The 22,129-nt window shown below is 37.0% G+C and overlaps 5 protein-coding genes across 5 annotated transcripts in view; 1 reads left to right on the plus strand and 4 right to left on the minus strand.

Moving 5' to 3' along the window:
- Positions 1-22,129, plus strand: part of adcy2a (adenylate cyclase 2a) — a 182,313-nt gene that overhangs the window by 78,348 nt on the left and 81,836 nt on the right. The window lies entirely within an intron of this gene.
- On the minus strand, positions 2,715-3,786 carry LOC128321623 (lysophosphatidic acid receptor 4-like). Its single transcript, XM_053241946.1, has one exon. It carries the CDS (start codon positions 3,762-3,764, stop codon positions 2,892-2,894), a length of 873 nt encoding a protein of 290 aa, XP_053097921.1. The 5' UTR covers positions 3,765-3,786; the 3' UTR covers positions 2,715-2,891.
- LOC128321233 (lysophosphatidic acid receptor 4-like) lies at positions 4,889-5,803 on the minus strand. Its single transcript, XM_053241901.1, has one exon. It carries the CDS (start codon positions 5,779-5,781, stop codon positions 4,894-4,896), a length of 888 nt encoding a protein of 295 aa, XP_053097876.1. The 5' UTR covers positions 5,782-5,803; the 3' UTR covers positions 4,889-4,893.
- LOC128321486 (lysophosphatidic acid receptor 4-like) lies at positions 8,727-11,551 on the minus strand. The gene has a single exon (XM_053241930.1). The coding sequence runs from the start codon at positions 9,611-9,613 to the stop codon at positions 8,741-8,743; it is 873 nt and encodes a 290-aa protein (XP_053097905.1). The 5' UTR covers positions 9,614-11,551; the 3' UTR covers positions 8,727-8,740.
- Positions 15,843-21,309, minus strand: LOC128321212 (lysophosphatidic acid receptor 6-like). Its single transcript, XM_053241869.1, has one exon. It carries the CDS (start codon positions 19,531-19,533, stop codon positions 18,634-18,636), a length of 900 nt encoding a protein of 299 aa, XP_053097844.1. The 5' UTR covers positions 19,534-21,309; the 3' UTR covers positions 15,843-18,633.

Genomic DNA, 22,129 nt, shown 5'->3' on the forward strand with positions numbered 1-22,129 from the left:
GACTACCATACCCATATGTGGGTCTGCCCCAAAATGTTGCCATAGTGTTGCCACGGAAGCACACAATTGTATAGGATTTCTCTGTATACTGTAACATTACAATATCCATTCAATGGAAGTAAGGATCTCAAACATGTTCCAGCATGACAATGCCCCTGTGCATGAAGCAAGGTCCACGAAGACATTGTTAGCCAAGGTTGGAGTGGAAGAACTGAAGTGGTCTGTACAGAGCCAAGACCTCAACCCCACTGAACACCTTTGGGATGAACTGAAATGCCAAATGAATCCCAGACCCCCTCACCCAACTCCAATGCCTGATCTCAATAATGCTCTTGTGTCTGAATGGGCAAGCTAAGTTCCACAATCTAGTAGAAAGGCTTCATAGAAGCATGGAGGTTATTATAACAGCAGAGGGGGACTAAATCTGGAATGAGATGTTCAAAAAGCACATATGAGTGTGATGCTCAGGTGTCTATGTCTGCACCAGCATCTCCATCCAGTGGAATATCCCTGATACAGTTCTAGCAGGAGATGACCAGTGAGACATCCTTCTAAGGTGCCCAAACCACCAAAAGTGGCTCCTCTTGGAGGAATTCAGAGGAACAGCAGCTCTACTCAATGGCTCCCCAGATTTTTGCTTTGGATACATGTTTTGCAAGTGAATAAATGTAATACATTGATTTACATACACACCTTAAAGGTATCTTGAACTCACAACCTTCCATTGGCCCCATAAGCTACAACAGAGGTTTAATGGAGATTGAACCCAAGACCCTTCTTATCCAATACAGTTATTTATTTGCATTTGAGAAACCCCGAAAACCTCCTTGGATAACAAAGTGATTCTTGATTCTGGAATCCTGATTTACTGTCTGTATGGAGTTTTGTATGTTAACCCCATATCTGAGTGGGTTTCTTCGGGTTCCGTCCACATCCCAAAACATGCCTGTAGGTGGACTGGCTAAGCTAAATTTCCCCTAGGTGTGAATGTGTGTATATGGTGCGCTTTGATGGACTGGCATCTTATGATGTGTGTATTTCTGCCATGCACCCAGTGTTTTGTTGGTGGAGTATGTAGGAAAAGGCTGATTTCCTGGGATTTTCATGTTTGGAGTTGAAAATTGGAAAAAGACCATGTGACCTTTTCCTCATTTTTAATAGTTTATGCCCTCTGTAGCCTCAGAGTCATGTACCAAGCTTTTAGACACTAGTCACAAAAATGAAAAATCAGTGACACAATGACAGAGTGGAGTCAGCTAGAAGGTTGTGATGAGTATAATGTTCATGTGGACTAATACAGCTAAGACAAGTTTCACTTCTTCTTAGAAATTTTCCAGATACAGCAATGAAAATTTTACTTGTTGATACATAATGAGTGCTAGTGTAGTCTGTGTTTGTGTCTTTAAGATGGAGAAAAATCATTATTGATAAATCACACAAAAGCTAAGATATTAAATATCTAAGAACGTGACAAGGTATTAAGAAGGTGAAATAAGTGCACAGGTGGCTGAATCTGTAATTTACTAATATGATTAATATATTTTGACAGAATATTAGCAGAGGCAATTTTTGTGTAGAGAAGACATAAAGACATTACTTAAATGACAATAAAAAAATTGGAATGCAAATTTGAACGGCATTTGAATAATGCAAGTGTCAGTCATGTTACTACTAATTAATTCATTATCACAGAACTGTGAATTTGTAATATATGAAAATAAACGGATAATGATTATTTTATGTACTTTATTATTACTTTATTATTGCTAGTAACTTTTTTTTTTTTTAGTCAGTGGACATTAACAAGGTACTCATCCAACAGACAGAAAACCATGTGAATAATATGAATAAACTAATGTACTAACATGATATACTAACAAATCTTTGAAGCTTTCGTTGTCCTATTAACCCAAAATTATTTTCTATATTGTTATAGCACATAAGGCATTGGTCTGTTTCTAATAATAACCTTGTAGCACCTAAAATTATATATGTAACATTAATATTTAATATTTTTATTATCTGCTAACAAAATACTGGATGATTATTATGCCACCAAGTAATTGTGGTTTAATTTTTTTTTTCTTCACAAGAGTTTCACAAAGGGAAATATTATTTCTAAAAGTATTTATTCCTCTTATAGCAATTTGCCAATGATGCTAAATAAATCTCCTCACAGAAAACGTCACATCTACAGTTACATATTTTCTTTGCTAAATTACACCATGTTTTGTTATTAGGGTTAGATTATGTGGTGCATCCAACTTATGAATCCCTGTGAAATACCGGTTACTACAGAAATGATAATGCATTAGAACAAGCACATTAATATAAACCTTGCAGCCGACTCTAGCCGACATTTGTGAAAATTTATAAGTAGTTTTATTTAGAATGAAGGGCAATGTTGGTGGCTATAATTTCCTTGCTGACCTTTTCTTTCAAAATCGAAGTAAATCTTGGTTGTTTTTGCGAGATTCTGGCTACATAGTAGAACACACAATTGACATTTCATTATTTACTTAGGCACAACGCATGTATTTAAAGCATGCCTGGATTATTTTAATGAATTTTTCTAACATATTATCTATTACTATATATATATTCTACTATATTTACCTAATATACTGTATTACTATAGTTTTTCTAGTCTACTATAGCATTATGGTTCTGTATTATAGTATAAATTCTATTGTTCTATTCTATTCTATTCTATTATATTTATCTATAGTATATTAAACTGAAACTATCAGCAATAGTACTTAGAACTAGCAGGTATTTCTTAAAATGTTGATGAGAGGGAAACTGTAACAGCAAAGCTCAGTGTTTTAGATTGCAGATGGAGTTCAAAGTTCAACCCATATAGAAAATAGCTCCAGTATGCACTATGTAGTTTATTTCTTCCACCAGTTCTTAAAAGTATCCAGCTTACCTACAGTGACCAGATACAGAACAGGCATAATGACACATCCAGCCATATTAAAACAAAATCCGTAGAAATCTAAACAACAATAGCGCTCTATTTCTGTAAGCGGAATCAGCTTTCCGAATGAGAAAATGATCGCTGGTGGTAGGTAGACAATGAAAGTCATGATGAAGCTGTTAGTGATGGTGTGAAGAGCTTGTTTCTTCTGTGGATGGATGTTGTTCTTTCCTGTTGGGTCCGTTTTTTTCAGAGCTTGAAGTATGGAAATATCACAGAAGGAGATAACTGGCAGTGCCACTATTAAAGGACTGGCTATGAAAGGAGTTGTAATTAACCATGTTATAGTGCATGCAACCAATCCAGCAACCACTGTAGTGAAACAGATTGTTATTGTGATTGCCTTCTTAACTCCAATGAGGTTCTTACTGGTTTTGTACACTATGGGGTAAACCACAGCGACATAACAGTCCCAACAAATGCAAGCCATAAACAGAGGTCTACCACTGATGCTTAAGCTGTAGATAAAGGTTAAAAGAACTTCTAACTCCTTAATTTGCCATATCATGAAATTACATACACCAAATGGGATATGAGCTGTGAAAGTCAGATCAATAACAGCCAGACTGAGCATGAAGACGTCACTGGTGGATCTTTGTCTTTGCCTCTGGAGGAGCTCGTGTAGGACCCACAGACTGGCTGGAAATCCCAAGAGGAAACAGATCCCAGATATTACTGACCAGATAACAGGGGCAGTGGGATAATCTGTGCACCAGTTGTAGTAGTTCCAGTCCCCTGCCTGAGTGCTGTTTGAAGATGATAACGAATTTTCATTTTCTGCCATTTCTGAGATGTAGATGTTTATCTCTGAGTAATGAAGAAAGCTGTAAAATATTAAAGAGCAGTTCTAAGCACACAGTTGATCACAAATTTAGGTCTTGCTACCAAAGTCCAAAAGACATGACCTGCAGGTCTTGCTATGATCAGGCGCAAAATAAAAATCAAGGTTTTTTTTGTGACTTTGTTTAAATCATGTTCTCATTTTGAATATGCAAAGTTATAGCATGATCATAATATACAAAGGATGGGCCCTTCTGCAGGAGTTGGGAAACAAGTATTTCATTCATTCATTGCTTCATTCATTCATTCATTCATTTGTTCATTTTCACTAGCTGTTATATTTCTTTATTTTTTTATTGTTTTAAAGGTGAAAATCATTTGGGACAGGACTTGACCTCTGTATTTTCTATGCGGCATTGCGGTTGACAATACAGAATCATTTGACTGCTATTAATTGGAACAAAATTTCACTAATATAAAATAAAAATAAATAAATAAAATGTCTAAACGCATATGTATTCCTCCCCTCCCCTCCTTATGTTCACTTCTCTACAAAGTTGGCGACCTTGTTTTAAATACCATTTCTGTTGTGAACATATTATACGGTAGTTAATAGTATACCTATTTCTGAATTCATTGTCATAATAGACTGCAATAACAGGAAGGTTTATATGAAAAAAAAAACAAACAAGCAACAAAAAACCCAACATTCTATGTATTTTACATATGATGGGAGGAAAAACAAATAAAAACATCCGGTGGCAGTGTTTTTTTTTTGTTAATATACTGTATTACTGTAGTAATAATAAAGTTTTTCTAGTCTAATATAGTATATTAGTTTTATATTATAGTATAAATTCTATATTACACAAAATTAAAATTTCTACAGTCATGCATAGATGCACTCAATCCATCAATTTAGCACTTATTTATAGTTGCAATTTATGAAAAGAAAAAAAAAAAGTAGAAAAAAGTTAAACTGAAACTATCAGCAATAGTGCGTAGAACTAGCAGGTATTTTTTACAATGTTGATGATAGGGAAACTGTCACAGCAAAGCTCAGTGTTTTAGATTGCAGATGGAGTTCAAAGTTCAACCCATATAGAAAATAGCTCCAGTATGCACTGTGTACTTTATTTCTTCCACCAGTTCTTAAAAGTATCCAGCTTACCCACAGTGACCAGATACAGAACAGGCATAATGACACATCCAGCCATATTAAAACTAAATCCGTAGAAATTTAAACAACAATAGCGCTCTATTTCTCTAAGCGGAATCAGCTTTCCGAATGAGAAAATGATCGCTGGTGGTAGGTAGACAATGAAAGTCATGATGAAACTGTTAGTGATGGTGTGAAGAGCTTGTTTCTTCTGTGGATGGATGTTGTTCTTTCCTGTTGGATCCGTTTTTTTCAGAGCTTGAAGTATGGAAATATCACAGAAGGAGATAACTGGCAGTGCCACTATTAAAGGACTGGCTATGAAAGGAGTTGTAGTTAACCATGTTATAGTGCATGCAACCAATCCATGAAACACTGTAGTGAAACAGATTGTTATTGTGATTGCCTTCTTAATTACAGCGAGGTTCTTACTGGTTTTGTACACTATGGGGTAAACCACAGCGACATAACAGTCCCAACAAATGCAAGCCATAAACAGAGGTCTACCACTGATGCTTAAGCCGTAGATAAAGTCTAAAAGAACTTCTAGCTCTTTAATATGCCATATCATGAAATTACAAACAGAGAATGGGATATGAGCTGTGAAAGTCAGATCAATAACAGCCAGGCTGAGCATGAAGACGTCACTGGTGGATCTTTGTCTTTGCCTCTGGAGGAGCTCGTGTAGGACCCACAGACTGGCTGGAAATCCCAAGAGGAAACAGATTCCAGATATTACTGACCAGATAACAGGGGCAGTGGGATAATCTGTGCACCAGTTGTAGTAGTTCCAGTCCCCTGCCTGAGTGCTGTTTGAAGATGATAACGAATTTTCATTTGAAGATCTCAGTACTGCTGGCATTTCTGAGATGTGGATGTTTATCTCTGAGTGATGAAGAAAGCTGTAAAATATTAAAGGGCAGGTCTAAGTATGCAGTTGATCACAAGTTTAGCTCTTGCTACAAAAATCCAAAAGACACAGTCTGCTATGATCAGGTGCAAAGTAAAAATCAAGGGTTTTTTGAAGTGACTTCGTTTAAATCATGTTCACATTTTCAATATGCAAAGCCATAGGATGCACACAGGATGGGCCTTTCTGCAGGAGTTTCAAACTGGTGTTTCATTCATTCATTCATTCATTTATTCATTCAGTTTCACTAACTGTTTTTTTTCTTTCTTTTAATTGTTTTAAACATGAAAATCATTCAGGACAGCTCGTTGTATTGAACTCTGTATTGTCTATGTGGCATTGTGGTTGAAAATATCAAATCATCTGACTGCTATTAATTGGAACAAAATTTCACTAATATAAAATAAAAATAAATAAATAAAAATATCTGAACAGATAAGTATCCCCCCCCCTTTACTTCTCTAAAAGGTTGCCTACCTTGTTTCAATAACCATTTCTGTTGTGAACATATTATAGTTAATAGCATACCTATCAATTTATTATCTTAACAGACTGCAATACCAGGAAACTTTATATGGAAAAAAAAAAACAACAATAACAAGAAAAACAACATTCAAATGAATGTACCAGGAAACAATTATGTCAGTTATTTATTTATTAAAAAAAAACTACGTTTGTATTTTACTGTCTTGATTTTATTCAAAAAGCTTAAAAATTTACAAAGTATTATAAATTTGTGACCGCTTACAAGAGCCAATGTCAAAATTTGACAAATGCTTAAGGTTTGGTTGAGAGATGGGATGATTTTATCAAATCCAGCAAAATGGCACTCTTTTGTTTGAATTCCTACCAACTGTGAGTGAGATCACATTGGCTGTATAATAAATCAAAACTCAATTCATTGTTTAGACTTAATGGATCATATATGCATCATTTATTGGTTTTGTTCCATATTTTTTAAATTGCACATTTTTTTGTTCTCTGCCATGTCCTTACCATTCCTATCATGTTTACATCCTCATTTTATTTGAGTGTCCAACTAATATTTATTTTCCTTTTGTTGTTTTTGTTTGAAATTGAATTTGAAGTGAAATTATCAAATTATTAAATATCCCATTCCTGCTGACATTTCCGAGATGGAGATGTTTAGCTCTGAGTGATGACATAAGCTGTTCTAAAAGTACAGTTCTAAGCACACAGTCAATTAGGAATTAGCTAAAAACATCCAAAAGATACGACTAGCGGGGCTTACCAAATTTTGAATATGTAAAGCCAAAATATGGTCATGATGGGCCTCTCTGCATGTTGAATTCATTTTCAGGAGTCAGGTTTGTATTCTTTTTAAACATTTTAAAGATGAAAATCATTCAGGCCATTACTTAACCTCTTCTATTTTCTATGTGGCATGATGGTTGAAGATATTGAATCCTTTTGACTGCTTTTAATTGTAACTAAATTTTGCTGTGTTTTTCATGACATGCCACTAAAATATATAAACACAGGTGTCCTTTTAATCACTCTATTTTCTTATGAACATATTATAATACCCATTTCTGCAATATCAGAGTTTTTACAATCCTTTATATGAAACACACCCAGTATTCAAACTAATGTCTAACAGCAGTTGTCGTCATTTAAAGAGTCAACTCACAAGTAATATCATAAAGTAGTAATTTTTCTTTTGATTTGGTAAATCACAACAAAATGGCACTCGTTTGAAATCCCTGCAATGAATCGACAGTATTTTTATGAGTGGCTTAAAAAAACATTAGAGAATGTGAAAGCTACTTTACTCTTATTTAACTTACACAATATAATAGTAAAACATAAATGTTCCAACTAAGGTGCTAGTAAACCTGACTTCCTGGGGAACATGCAATAGTTTACCTTAAATAGTAAATAGTTAATAAAATTTTTTTTTTAACTATAAAATGTTTTATACCACAGTGCTTTTGAATTCTTGAATCTGATTGTTCAGAAAGTCACTGCAGTCCTGCAAGGCAGAATCACAGGTTGAAGTTTGTGTGATAATTCTAATACACTGTCGTTTCTCAAGTAAGAGCTCATTCACAGGGACTTGTATGGAGAATTTGCCACATAATCTAAGGTTAATAATATGCAGGTTACAAAAAAGCCACATTTTTTAAAAAAAAAAGAGAAAAAAAAGTATAATTTTTGATATGGTGAACTCTTCTGTTTATGGAAGGAGTCTCCAGTGTCAAAGCTTTGTAATAGTCAGCAAGTTTTCTGTTATGGGAAAATCATCAGAACAGAGTAAATTTACACTTACTGGTTTCTTTACATGATGACAAGGTGCCTTTTTTTGCCTCATTAACTTCAAGAAAGATAAAAAAAAAACTGAGGGTGGTGCGGGAACGACTGTGTATAGCTGCTGTAACGTTAAGTGATAACAAGAACTAACTTGTTTCATTGATGTTCCGAGCCGTTAAATGTAATTATAAGTTGAAAAAAAGTACAACGTCATTCATTAATAAATTGCAAATTATATTCAACAGCAAAAAAAAAAAAAAATAAATAAATCACTGTGGTATATGAGGAATAAAACACATCAGAGATGTGAAAAAAATTATTGAGTTTGGGATGCTAACAGTAACTCCACTTTGCGTCAGGCCGCATCACTCCACCCTGCTGTTGATTATTTTCGTATAAAAGCAAGCCCTTAGTGTTTTTATTTATCAACATATGACTAAGAGAAAAAAGTGAGAGCACAGCCATTCATAGTTTAGCATTATAGCACAATTGAACCACATATGGCCCTAAGTAATACAAGATTATTTTTTTTTGTAATGCAATCTTTCCATTGATGAAAATTTTTAAATTTCATTTCGCTATGAAAAAGCACTTCATGAAAGACTGTGACATTCACTGAGCTGTAGAGGCAGATATTAGTTCATTTCTTCCACCAGTTCTTAAAAGTGTCCATCTTACCCATGCTGCTCAGATATAGAATGGGCATAATGAAACATCCAGCAGTGGCAAAACATAATCCGTAGCAGTTTAAACAACAAAAGAGTTCTGGTTCTGCAAGTGGCATAAGCCTTCCGAATGAGAAAATGATCGCTGGTGGCAGATAGACAACAAATGTCATGATGAAGCTGTTAGTGATGGTGTGAAGAGCTTGTTTCTTCTGTGGATGGATGTTGTTCTTTCCTGTTGGATCTGGTTTTCTCAAGGCTCGAAGTATGGAAATATCACAGAAAGCAATAACTGGTAGTGCCATGATTAAAGGAATGGCAGCAAAAGGAGTTGTAGTTAACCATATTATAGTGCCCTCAACTAATCCACAACCTGCTATAATGAAATACATTATTAGTGTGATTGCCTTCTTAATTACAGCGAGGTTCTTACTGGTTTTGTACACTATGGGGTAAACCACAGCGACATAACAGTCCCAACAAATGCAAGCCATAAACAGAGGTCTACCACTGATGCTTAAGCCGTAGATAAAGTCTAAAAGAACTTCTAGCTCCTTAATATGCCACATCATGAAATTACAAACAGAGAATGGGATATGAGCTGTGAAAGTCAGATCAATAACAGCCAGACTGAGCATGAAGACGTCACTGGTGGATCTTTGTCTTTGCCTCTGGAGGAGCTCGTGTAGGACCCACAGACTGGCTGGAAATCCCAAGAGGAAACAGATCCCAGATATTGCTGAGGAGATTACCATAGCAGTGGGGTAATCTGTGCACCAGTTGTAGTAGTTCCAGTCCCTTGCCTGAGTGCTGTTTGATGATGATGAGGTGCCCATTTTTGCTGGCATCTCTGAGATATAGATGCTTATCTTTGAGTGACAAAGAAAGTAAAATAATAATGCCAGTTCCAGCAGAAGGATATGACCAGCTGTTCTTGCTGTGTTCAGTAACAGAGTAAAAAGCAAGGGTTTTCTTAGTGATCTTGTTTAAATCATGTTCACATTTTGAATATGCAAAGCCACAGGATGGTCCTGATATACAAAGGATAGGCCTTTCTGTTAGTTGGGAAACCAGTGTTTTATTGATTCTTTCATCTTCAGGATTCGTGTGTTTATTCCTTTTAATTGTTTCAAATTTCAACTAAATTTCAAATTTTTTAATTTAATTTAATTAATTTTTAATTTAGTATTTAAATGCACAGTCTAAAGAGGAGTAGGCCAGGTTTTCATTTCACTGCAAGTCATATACTGTATATAACTGTGTGATAAAATATTCTTTAATCTTTAATAAATAAAAATCTTTAATCTTGAATTTCGCTAATATCACTGATGTATTTTTCATGGCATACCACTAAAATATGCGAACACACTTTGAAATCAAATTTCTTTTTCTTTGGAGGCAAACATTTGATTTGTTATTTTGAACACTGTCAAATAACATGAGGCAGAAGCAAGTGCAGGCTTTCTTTAAAAAAAAAAAATTTAAAAATATAGCTGCAAGCAGTGATTATTGGGTTCCAAGCACCTTCAGCAGATTTTTCTCCCGGTGGCCAGTTCTTGCCAAGTTACACAGAACAATACAGACAACATAGATGAACATACAGTATGAAATGTCTGAAATTGTACGAAATGTTGCTAAAAGCCATTTGGCTGAAGGCAGCCATATTTTTTACATAACCCAATAGAAATTAAAGTCCATTTAAAGATTATCAGTTTCAGTTACAATTTCAGCTCAATCAGACTTTCAGTAGTCTCCACCTCCTTAGAATTGATTGCTGTATGGCAGCCATATTGTTTATAAAGGTCAACATGTTTTTGATAATTATTGACATCAAGACTGTGAAGATTAGCCAAAAGTTTGACCAAAAGAAACTATCTAAGAAAAACTTTTCACTGTATACTTTATTTTTCAAGAAATATGCATGGTTTTGTATGCACAAGCATAAATAGTGCTCCCCCATTGGCCAGTTTAAGTGAGATAGTTTCAGATAGTAGTGGGTCACAACCTGAACCTACCATTCAAGTTTCATGAGGATAGCTAAAGTCAAATGCCTACATAAATCTGATTGGCTGATGGCAGTCATATTTTTGTTTAAATAATTAGGTCATCATCAAAAATCCATTTACACATTCGTACATAGATGCAGTATACCGAATTTCAGCTCGATGCAACTTACAGTTACACCTCACCTTAGCTCTGCCCCTATTTATGGCCAAGCCCCAAACTTCAACTCATAAGTTGCAACTTTTTATGTAAATGAGGTTCCCCCTCATCATATTGATTGACCTGTGGCAGCCATATTGTTTGCAAATTTCTAAATGTTTTGGATAACTTTTAAGTTTGACATTCTTCTGAATAATTTGACACCATTTTTTTTGCAGTTTGGGCTGAAAACCTAGGACAAGTAAAAGTAGGTGTAGCATGTTATGCAAATGATCTTAAATTAGAGTGGGTGGGACTAAATGGTCCAAATGGCAAAATTGTGTACTTTCAACCACAGAATCAGGATAATTAAAAAGATTTATAGTGCACCTTATTTTGCTTCTTTTAGTGTCCAAAAACATGAATAGCATCCCCCAGTGGCCAGTTTGCTTCCTTTTCAAGTGGGTCCCAACAGGAACTTACCATAAGTTTCGTGTCAATAGCTCAATTCCTACTGAAAGCTGATTGGCCAGTGGCAGCCATGTTTTTTTTTTTTTTTTTTTAGCTTGTTCAGACTTACGGTTCCTCAGAAACAATTATCTGACCTTAGCTCCACTCTTATGACCACCTCCCCAACTTTCATATTATTGCATATTATGCTAATTAATTATTTTTGCTAATTATCTTAAATTACAGTGGGTGGGGCTAAATGGTTGTAGAGGCCTTTTTGTAGGAATTAAGCAAAAAAAGAATTTTGCTTGTAGCTCTCATGGTTAATGAGATATGCAACAAAATGTAAAATCTTGTGCTATAGCAACACCGCTTGCCTGAGTAGTGGAGGGGGGGAGTACTACCTAGGGTTAGGGTTAGGGTTAAGGTAAGTTTCGCGTCTCTACGACTTACATTTTCGATGAGAAATCCAAATAAAACAATAGAGTTCCAGTACCTTCAGTGCTTGGACCCTTAAATAAAAGGAGAAGAAGAAAAATCCTAAAAAAAAAAAAAAAACCAATAGGGTTTGGGTAGGGTACTAACAGGGTACTAATAAAACAAAGTAAAGACAGGCATCATAAAACTAGCAAAAAGAAAACTGTAAGCAGAACCAGAACACAGCATGAAGACAAAAGTAACAACAGTCTAGAAAAACAACAGATGCTAAGCAACTAATGGGTAAAAATGCAGAACATATATAGAGGACTAATTAGGGGTGATACAAAACAGGTGTGAGTGATCAGGGAGGCATGTGAATTGCTGGAGAGGCAAAGTGCATCGCCATTACCGGCACTGACATGACAAATACAAACGTTATGTATCAGGTAACACAAATATTTTCTTTCTCAGGAGAAGAATGATCATTTATGTAAAAAGGTATATTAAACAACATCTCCAAATTTGTAGTCAAAATAGGTCAATACCAGTAAACTTCCAAAATATTCAAAACCAGACCAGAATATCCTAAACTGTAATAGGGGCAGGGAATAGCAAAATGCAGGCAAGGCAATACAAGGTAACGAGGATCAGAACTAACTCACTACATAAAGAGGCAAGACTTCACATAGCTATCTTTTGTGTGCTTATATCATCCTTGAAGTACAGAACAAGAACAGGAATTAATAAACAAGAACACTGGTGACACTGCTGTTTGCCGTTTGCCATTAATTGGGAGGGGTACTGTGCTGGGCGGTTTTGACAGAATTCCCCTTGATGGGCGGCTCCCAAAGCCAAACCAGCCTTACAACAGGGTGAGCATCTCAGTCTGGAGCCTCAAGATGAAAGTCTGTGATTAATGAGTAATCAAGGAAGTCCTCAGATGAGACTGCAGAGTGCTCCTTTCGACTGTACCCCTCAGAGTCCACCAGAGAGTACATGCAACAACCCCCTCACTTGGAGTCAACAAGAATTGTCTAAAAATTTTGAATGGGCCTATAAAACTGGGACTCAGCTTTTCAATGGTGACCTTAATTGCATGTCCCAGGTGACCAGTCAGGCCATCTGATCCAGTCTTAGCAGAGCTAGAGGAAGCTACCATCTGTCTGCCTGTTCCTCCTGCCTGCAAACAGCACTTTGCAGCCTGATGTGTGCAGCCTCCTAAGTTTGTTTGCTCCATCGTATCCAGTCATCCTTTGCTGGGACCTTGGATGGTTCCCAGACCATGGAAATTGAGGGGATTGGTAACCTAAGACACACTGGAAGGGTGTAGTCTTTAGTCCATGGGAGATAGCAATTCCTTTTGTGAGAATCTTCCTGGTTAACATGTTCCCCCTGGCCATTTGACAGAGGATAACCTGAGGATTGGCTCATTGTGATATTAAGATGTTTGAAAAATGCATTCCAAACATGTTGAACCCCTCTGTTTGATACTACATATACAGGATATTCAGGTAGTTCATAGATTCTAAATACTTTGTTAAATATTACCACAACTGTTCCCATGGCTGTCAATAACTTGGGCATCAGTAAGAAACAGCATCTTTTTGAGAATCTGACAATGATCACCAAGATGGTGGTGAAACCATTTGACTCTGGGAGATCTAAGTCAACTGCAATGTGAACCAGGGCCAATTTGAAATGAGAGGCAGCTCTAACAGGCCTGCACGCAGGTGATGAGTGGTTCTGGATTGGAACCACTGGACTCAAAGATTATACAAGATAACACAAATTCTTGTGGGCCATCTTTGTGGGTCTCTGAATTCCAGGATGTCCAGAACAGGGAGAATAATGAACCTATCCCATAAGCTGTTCATTCATTTCCTGAGGAACAAAAACTTTATTAGCTACAATGCAAGATGGAAATAGGATAATTCTGTCTAGATTATCCTCATTTGTTCCATTATACAGTGGATATAAAAGAGGAATGTAAAAAAAGGAAACAGGAATAGTTTGGTCTAGATTATCCTCATTTGTTATATTATACAGTGGATATAAAAAAAGGTATGTTAAAAAAAAAAGGAACCAAGATGAATCATTTCAGATCTTTTTCCAATTTCAATGTGATATAACAACCAAAAAAATTTAAGTGGAAAACAAGCAGAAATGTTTTAGGGGAAAAACGGAAAAACAAAAATGTATAATAATCTGTTTGCACAAGTGTGCACACCCCTTAATTATTACTTCCTTAAAGCACCTTTTGTTTGTAATACAGCATTCAGTACTTTTGGGTAAGACTCTACACACTTAGCACATCTTGATTTGGCAATTGTATTCTGTTCTTTCTTGTAAAAATGCTTCAGATCTATAAAATTGTAAGAGGATCTTCTGTGCATAGCCCTCTTCAAGTCATTTCACAGGTTTTGGATAGGATTTAAATCTGAGCTCTGACTGCGCCATTCCAAAACATTTATCATCTTTGTTTGAAGCCATTCCTTTGTTGACTTAGATTTGTGCTTTGGCTTGTCGTCTTGCTAGAAATATTTTTCTTCATCTTCAGCTGTCTGACAGAGGACTGCAGTTTTTATGCCAAAATAGATTGGTATTTGGAGGTATCTTGACTAGAGCCCCAGTCCCAGCTGACAAGAAGCAGCCCTATAGCATGATGCTGCCACCACCATGTTTCACCATGGGTATTGTTTTTTTTTTTTTTTTGAGGTAATAAGCTGTCTTGTTCAAACCAAACATATATTTTAAAATTATGCCCAAAATGTGATACATTGGTCTCGTCAGAACAGAAAACATGGTTTGAGGTGATTTAAGCGGGCTTAGATGTTTTTTTATTATTCAATTCAATTCAATTTTATTTGTATAGCGCTTTTAACAATGGACATTTTAACATGGTCACAAAGCAGCCTTACAGAAATAAATGAATTTAAAAAAAAATTGTAAATATGTGAATTTATCCCCGATAAATACCCTACTCCATAGTCCAGACATGTGAAGAATACGAGAGATCGTAGGCCCATGAAGGAAGCAGTACAGATATTCCTGCCTCCATGATAAGTTTTATTCTTTACACCTGTGATCCCCCATTTTCTCCACTTGATGATGATGGCCTTCACAGTTATTGGTTAATTCTAAGCACAGTCACATTATAAAAGGGTGTGCACATTTGTGCAACTAGGTTACTGTAAGTCATTTCTTTTTCTTTACTAAAATGTTTCTATTTGTTTTTCCCTTGAATTTTGTTGGTTGCTATATCCCATTAAAGGAGGAAAAAGATCTGACATGATTTATCTTGGTTTAATTTTTTTCCATCACTTTTTTTAATATCCACAATATATGTGAGACAGAGCATATGCTTTGGTGTTCTTTGACCCTGGTCTATAGGTGAGTATAAATCTGAATCTAGTGAAGAAGAGGGCACAGCGAGCTAGACAGGGATGAAGTCTTTTGCATTTCTCATATTACTTCTCTCAGCCAAGTTAAGATTTCTGGAGAAGGCTCAGAGTTTTATTTTCTGGGACTTGACATGCCAATCAAATTCCATTTTCGGATGCATCCACCTCTACAATGAAAGGGATTGAGAGATCAGGGTGATGGAGGATGGGTGCACTGGTAAATTGACTCTCTAGGTTAAGCAAAGCATCCAGCTTTCTGGATTGCATCCTTTAAGCAATGAAGTGAGAGGAGAAGCAACTGATCTATAACCTCTAATACACTACCTATACAAATTGGGAAATTTGAAAAAACTCTGCAATTCCTTTATTGTTTTAGTAGGGGCCAAGAGGTTATGTTTTCCACTTAGATTTTATTCATACTTACTCCTTGAGCATCTGGGATATACCCCAGGATTGCCTTGGATGATTTGTAGAACTTTTTTCCCCCAAAACTCCCCAGTTTAAATGTCTAATGTGTGCGTTTCCCAAGACACGTGAAGCCAGCCCACCACATCTTTTTCAAACTGCTGCTCTTACTGTGTCACAGGGCTGCATAACAGATTCTTGCATGTGGGATGATGTGAAAGAAAACCTTCACTCTAAAACACATTGAAAGTGTTTTGTTTAAAATGTGATGTGATGTTTGTTGGTTGGTGATTTTTTATTTTATTTTTTTTTGTTATTTCTATAAGTTTCTGTCAGAACTGCTAGTTTGGTGTTTAAGGAAAAAAAAATCAAGAATGTAATACAAAAGGGATAACAAAGTACTGTTTGTACTTTTGGGGTTTGGAAGGACTCTGGTTCTTCAGGAGTCTCATGCCACATAATAAAACATTTAGCAGAAGACAGAAGAGCAGAAGAGGTGTCTCGGCCAATACACGATGATGAATTATACAGTATTATTATCAATATTTGGCATAGCAATATTCACTTTGATCGGCTTTGAGCTGAGTTTAAAAAATTAAGATGTGTTATAAAAGGTTAAATTAAGACTGTAGGCATTATGCAAAAATAGCAGAAAACAAGCTTCTTTCCCACAAAACAAAGTTAGGTTGAATATAAAGACAAACAGCCACATTTCAAATAACATATGGAGCAAACATGAGTCATTGCCATGTTTATAAAGCAAATCAGGGTAGCTCAGTCATAAATCATTCCAGTGTTTTTGCTAATGCAAATATAATACTGTTGTTATGTCAGTTTAACACAGCCTAAAAATACATATTGAAATTGGTCCCTAGCCTTTGTTCCACCAATGTACCATCTAAGAAGTTAACTTCACCCCATTGGATATAATTAAAGACTGATTTGTTGTCTTTCATTATAATATAAGTATGGATGCAAAAAAAAAAAAAAAAAAGCCCAAGTTCATATTTACTTATATGGCAGATGCTTTTATACCAAGTGATATTTTTGCTCCGTGAGGGCACTTGCCCTTATACAGCGACAGCTCAGCACTATGCTCTAAATTGTAAGTTGTCCTTTCATTCATTTTCCTTCCACTTCTCCTGCTGGAGGTCACAGTGGCAACTGGCTGAGAAGATCACACAGAACTTCTCTATCCTCAGCCGCAGATTCCAGCTCCTGAAGATCCCTATATATTCCCAAAACAACCAATATATGATCTTTCCAGCAGGTCCTGCATCTGCACTGGTGTCTCCATCCAGTGGAAAGTGTCTGATAGAGCTCTAGCCAGAAATGACTGGGACATCCTTGTAAGGTGCCCAAACCACTGCAACTGGCTCCTCTCAATTCGGAGGAACAGCAGCTTTACCGCTAGGGATTGAATGCAATTCCTTCTTTCCCACTACCGTATCTTAAATTTCATTTGCGGAAAACTGCTACACTATATGGTCAAAGGTTTGTAGACACCTAACCATCATAGCCACATGTTGGCCTTCCCCAGACTGTTGCCACAAAGTTGGCAGCACACAATTGTCATCTTGTATGCTGCAGCATTAAGTTTTCCCTTCATTGAAACTAAGGGTTTCCAGCAAGACAATGCCCCTGTGCACAAAACAAGGTCCATGAAGATATGGTTTGCAAAGGTTGGTGTGGAAGAAGTCAAGCAGCCTGCACAGAACCCTGACCTCAACCCCACTGCCAGCTGCCAAGGGACATGGACAAAGTACTGGCAAATATATTACAATCGTCCGTCATACAGAGAACAATGTGACTAATCTAACTAAACTTTAAAGTTACATTTACTAACAAATCTTTGAAAGTGTTGTTCTAATAACCGGAAATTATTAACAATATTGTTATGGCACAGGAATTCCGCATCATATCATACACATATATATTTATTTTCAATGTATATGATTTTCACCTTTTTAAAGGGTAGACCTGTTTGTTCTAATAACCTTGTGGCACCTGAAATTAAATATTAGATATGCTGTTATTGCGCATTATAGTAAACCATCATATAGGCAACCCATAAAATCATTAATGTAAAACTAGTCAACTTTCCATACACAATTATCTACACTTTGTACATCAAACAAACTGCTGGATGTTTACTGCAGCTATAAACAGTCATTCCCTCATTATAATTTATGTTCTGATTCTCTTGTTCACATGTTGCTAAAAGTAACAAAAGACAAAAGCCTAATATATCTCTCTTTTTTCTCTCTGCTGTCGTTAAAAAAATAAAAACATGAATCAGCTTGTCAGGAAACTGCAATGACTTCTGTTGTGATGACTTTCTAGTGGCAGAAAACTTATAGGAATGGCTTTACCTCTGACTGTCAAAACATGCTGGCAGTGGAGACTCCTTCCAAAAATGTTAATTGCACATCTCCTCACAGAAAACACCACATAAACAATTGTGTAAACAATATGTTTTCTCAACATATGAATAATACCATATTTTATTATTGGGGTTAGATTACATGGAACACATACAAGTATCTGTGAATGAGCTGTTAGTATAGAAATGATAATGTATTAAAACAAGCACATTAATATAAAAGTTGCAGCCTATGCTACTGCACATTTAGATTTGAGAATTCAGCAGTGCTGTGGGAAAGCACTAACTTTAATGAAAATGTATAAGCTGTACTATTTTCCTGTTGTCTTTATTCTCATGAAGTCGAAGTAAATCCTGATTGTTTTTGGGAGAGAAAAAAAATCTAGCTGTACATTAGAACACACACTACTCACAACTCATTATTTAGACACAATGCATGTATACAAGGCATGTCTGAATTATTTGATTGTATAATTTTCCGATAGATTATATCTACAACTATAATTATTATACTATATTTGCTTACTTTATCACTATAGCATTACTATAGTATTACTAGGCTAATATAGTATTACAGTAATGTCAATGCGTCACTTATTACAGGAATATTTGAAATGAATAAAAATGAATAGAAAAGTGGAAAGTGCTCCATTATACTTTATGTACTTTATCGATTCCACCAGTTCTTAAAAGTGTCCAGCTTACCGACACTGATGAGGTATAGAACAGGCATAATGACACACCCAACTGTGGAAAAACAAATTCCATATGTGGTTAAAAAACAAAAGCGTTCGATATCTCTAAGTGGCATCAGGTTTCCAAATGAGAAAATGATCGCTGGTGGCAGATAGACAACAAATGTCATGATGAAGCTGTTAGAGATGGTGTGAAGAGCTTGTTTCTTCTGTGGATGGATTTTGCTCTTTCCTGTTGGATCTGGTTTTGTCAGGGCTCGAAGTATGGAAATATCACAAAAGGCAATAACTGGCAGTACCATGATTAAAGAGATGGCAATAAAAGAAGCTGTAATTAGCCGTTTTAAAGTAAGCATAATCAATCCACAACCTAGTATAGTGAAAAAGATTGTTATTGCGATTGCCTTCTTAATTGCAGCGAGTTTCTTACTGGTTTTGTACACTATGGGGTAAACCACAGCGACATAACAGTCCAAACAAGTGCAAGCCATAAACAGAGGTCTACCATTAAAGCTTAAGCTGTAGATGATTTGTAAAATAAAATGTAGTTCCTTACTTTGCCATATTGCGAAATTACATACACTGAATGGGATATGTGCTGTGAAAATCAGATCGATAACCGCCAGGCTGAGCATGAAGACGTCACTGGTGGATCTTTGTCTTTGTCTCTGAAGGAGCTCGTGTAGGACCCACAGACTGACTGGAAATCCCAAGAGGAAACAGCTCCCAGATATTGCTGAGGAGATTACCATAGCAGTGGGGTAATCTGTGCACCAGTTGTTGTCTATCGCCTGAGTGCTGTTTGAAAATGATGATGATGATGATGATGATGATGATGATTTTTCATTTGCAGAGCCCATTTCTTCTGGCATTTCTGAGATGCGGATGTTTATCTTTGAGTGATGAAAAAAGCTGTAAAATAAAAAGGCCAGTTCCGTGTTTTTGCTGACTATGACAAAACAAGAAAAAAAATCAGAAAGATACGGTCAGCTCGTCTTGCCGTTTTCAGTAGCAGAGTTAAAAGCAAAGTGATTGAGTTTAAATGATCGAGTTTAAATCATGTTCACATTTTGAATATGCAAAGCCATAGGATTTTCTGCTGGCATTTCTGAGATGCTTAGCTTTTCCACAAAGGCAAAAATTTGGCACAGATTCTTCTAGTAATCATGTTTAAATCATGTTCACATTTTCGATGTAAATTTGGAAACAAAGGCTGGGACTTTCTGCACTAGTTTGGAAACTCCTTTTTTTACATGAACATCACCACTGTGTCATTCATGAGGCGAGTTGGGTGAAGAACAAAACATAAATTAATTATAATAATAAACATGGTTTTAGTGGAATAGACAATTTGAATGCTCTTTTGACTGCCATTCATTACTGCTAGATTTGATGGATACCACTGCCACATTCACCATGTAACTGGAAAAAACACATAAATACACATGTCATGAGATATTTTGAGATGAAGAAATGTTCTGAGTGATGACTGGCCATGATATTAGACGAAGGGCTAAAATCTAATATCTATCATTAGCTCGACAGTGAAATTATTAGGATTGAGCAATAAATTATATCTTGAAGTCTCATCGATGGCATAATAATAATGACTTGGAGCAAACTATTACACACACACACAAAGGCAAATTCATGATTTCTAATTTTTGTCTTTCAAACTTAGGGTTCTATGGTCTGTCCTTTTGTGTAAATTGTCTATTGATTGGTCAGTGTGTGCTTAAATGGGGCATCTGTGTAATAATCTGATTGTGACTGAAACACTTCATGAATCTACAACCTGGGCAGCAAAGAAATCCAGAATCGCGTCTTCATACCATTATGTATATTTTTCTTTCCATTCTTTGGTGGTGCTGTTGTGCTTGATTCCACAAATGCATGAGTGACAGACGATCTTTTTCAGAAGCAAAATAAAGTCCAGCACAAAGCCTACTCTTGTGCTTACTAGGCACAGTCACCTGGCAGTTACATACAGATCGCCATAAAATAAAAATGCTAGCCAAATTCAAATTACTCGCAATGCATGGCGAGAACACTACTGCTCACTGCAAAACTTTGTCTGGCAACTCGCTGACTTATCAATGGTACAATCATGTGCTGCAAGATCATTCGTTTCTCTTACACTGTACGTATTAATCAACTTAACTAGCTAATTTTATCCTTAGATTACCAGCCAACCAAAACATGGGACTTGTACTGTAGCTTGACAAGTAACAATTGCGAAGTAATTTCCCCAACAATACTCTGTGACATGACACACTTACATACAACAATTCTGCCCCATGCATAGAATCATCATCCCATCACAGACGATTCTTGAGATTTGCCTTCGAGGGAGTGGCTTATCAATACACGGTCCTGCCCTTCGGACTGTCCCTGGCTCCTCGTACTTTTACGAAGTGCATAGATGCGGCTCTTTCTCCTCTGAGACAGAAAGGAATCCGCATTCTGAATTACCTCGACGACTGGCTCATTTTAGCCCAGTCAGAGGCCGAGCTAGTGTCTCACAGATCCCTCCTCCTCAGCCACTTGGAGTGCCTAGGACTCAGGAACAATTTCGCCAAGAGCTCACTGTTCCCCAGCCAACGAACTTCGTTCCTGGGGGCAGTTTTCGACTCAGTCCACATGAGGGCTGCAGTCGCACCAGAAGGTGCGCTAGTCATACAGCAGCTCGCGGCATCCTTCAAAATTGGAGCTCTTCGCCCCCTGAAGATGTTCCAAAGGATGATAGGCCTCATGGCCTCCGCATCACCAGTACTACGGCTGGGCCTGCGCTGCATGAGACCTCTTCAGTACTGGTTGAAACCACAAGTGCCACCCAGCGCGTGGCGTCACGGGTACCTTCACATCAGGGTGACCCAGGCCTGCGTAGCGGCTCTGGCCCCTTGGAAGGAACCCCAATGGTTCAAGCAGGGCATAACCATGGGCACTGTCCACAGAAGGAAGGTTGTCCAAAGGGTTTGGCGGCTGCACCAAAGGTTCTCCGGTCACAAAGCAGAGAATTTCTCGATGGCTAGTTGACGCTATTGCGCTAGCATACTCCTCCCTGGGCCTCCTGAGCCCCATAGGAGTGAGAGCCCATTCCACTTGGGGCGTGGCCTCGTCGTGGGCATGGTCTAGCGGGGTGTCCATGGCAGACATTTGTGCGGCGGCCGGCTGGGTCTCGCCGTCCACAATTGCCAGGTTTTATAGCCTGGACGTTCCAGCCTTGCAGGCTCGGATCCTATCTGCCTGAGAGACACATGCCGGTTATGACAGGCAGATTCCTTGTGCGTTCTTTGCCCTTTCGGGAGTTATGTATATTTATGTACATTATGTATATTTTTCTTTCCATTCTTTGGTGGTGCTGTTGTGCTTGATTCCACAAATGCATGAGTGACAGACGATCTTTTTCAGAAGCAAAATAAAGTCCAGCACAAAGCCTACTCTTGTGCTCACTAGGCACAGTCATCT

Source organism: Pangasianodon hypophthalmus, chromosome 1, assembly GCF_027358585.1.
Source record: "Pangasianodon hypophthalmus isolate fPanHyp1 chromosome 1, fPanHyp1.pri, whole genome shotgun sequence".
NCBI classification, from domain to species: domain Eukaryota; kingdom Metazoa; phylum Chordata; class Actinopteri; order Siluriformes; family Pangasiidae; genus Pangasianodon; species Pangasianodon hypophthalmus.

Coding starts and splice junctions, on each gene's coding strand:
- LOC128321623 (XM_053241946.1), bottom strand. CDS start 3,764: ATGGCAGAAAATGAAAATTCGTTATCATCTTCAAACAGCACTCAGGCA.
- LOC128321233 (XM_053241901.1), bottom strand. CDS start 5,781: ATGCCAGCAGTACTGAGATCTTCAAATGAAAATTCGTTATCATCTTCA.
- LOC128321486 (XM_053241930.1), bottom strand. CDS start 9,613: ATGCCAGCAAAAATGGGCACCTCATCATCATCAAACAGCACTCAGGCA.
- LOC128321212 (XM_053241869.1), bottom strand. CDS start 19,533: ATGCCAGAAGAAATGGGCTCTGCAAATGAAAAATCATCATCATCATCA.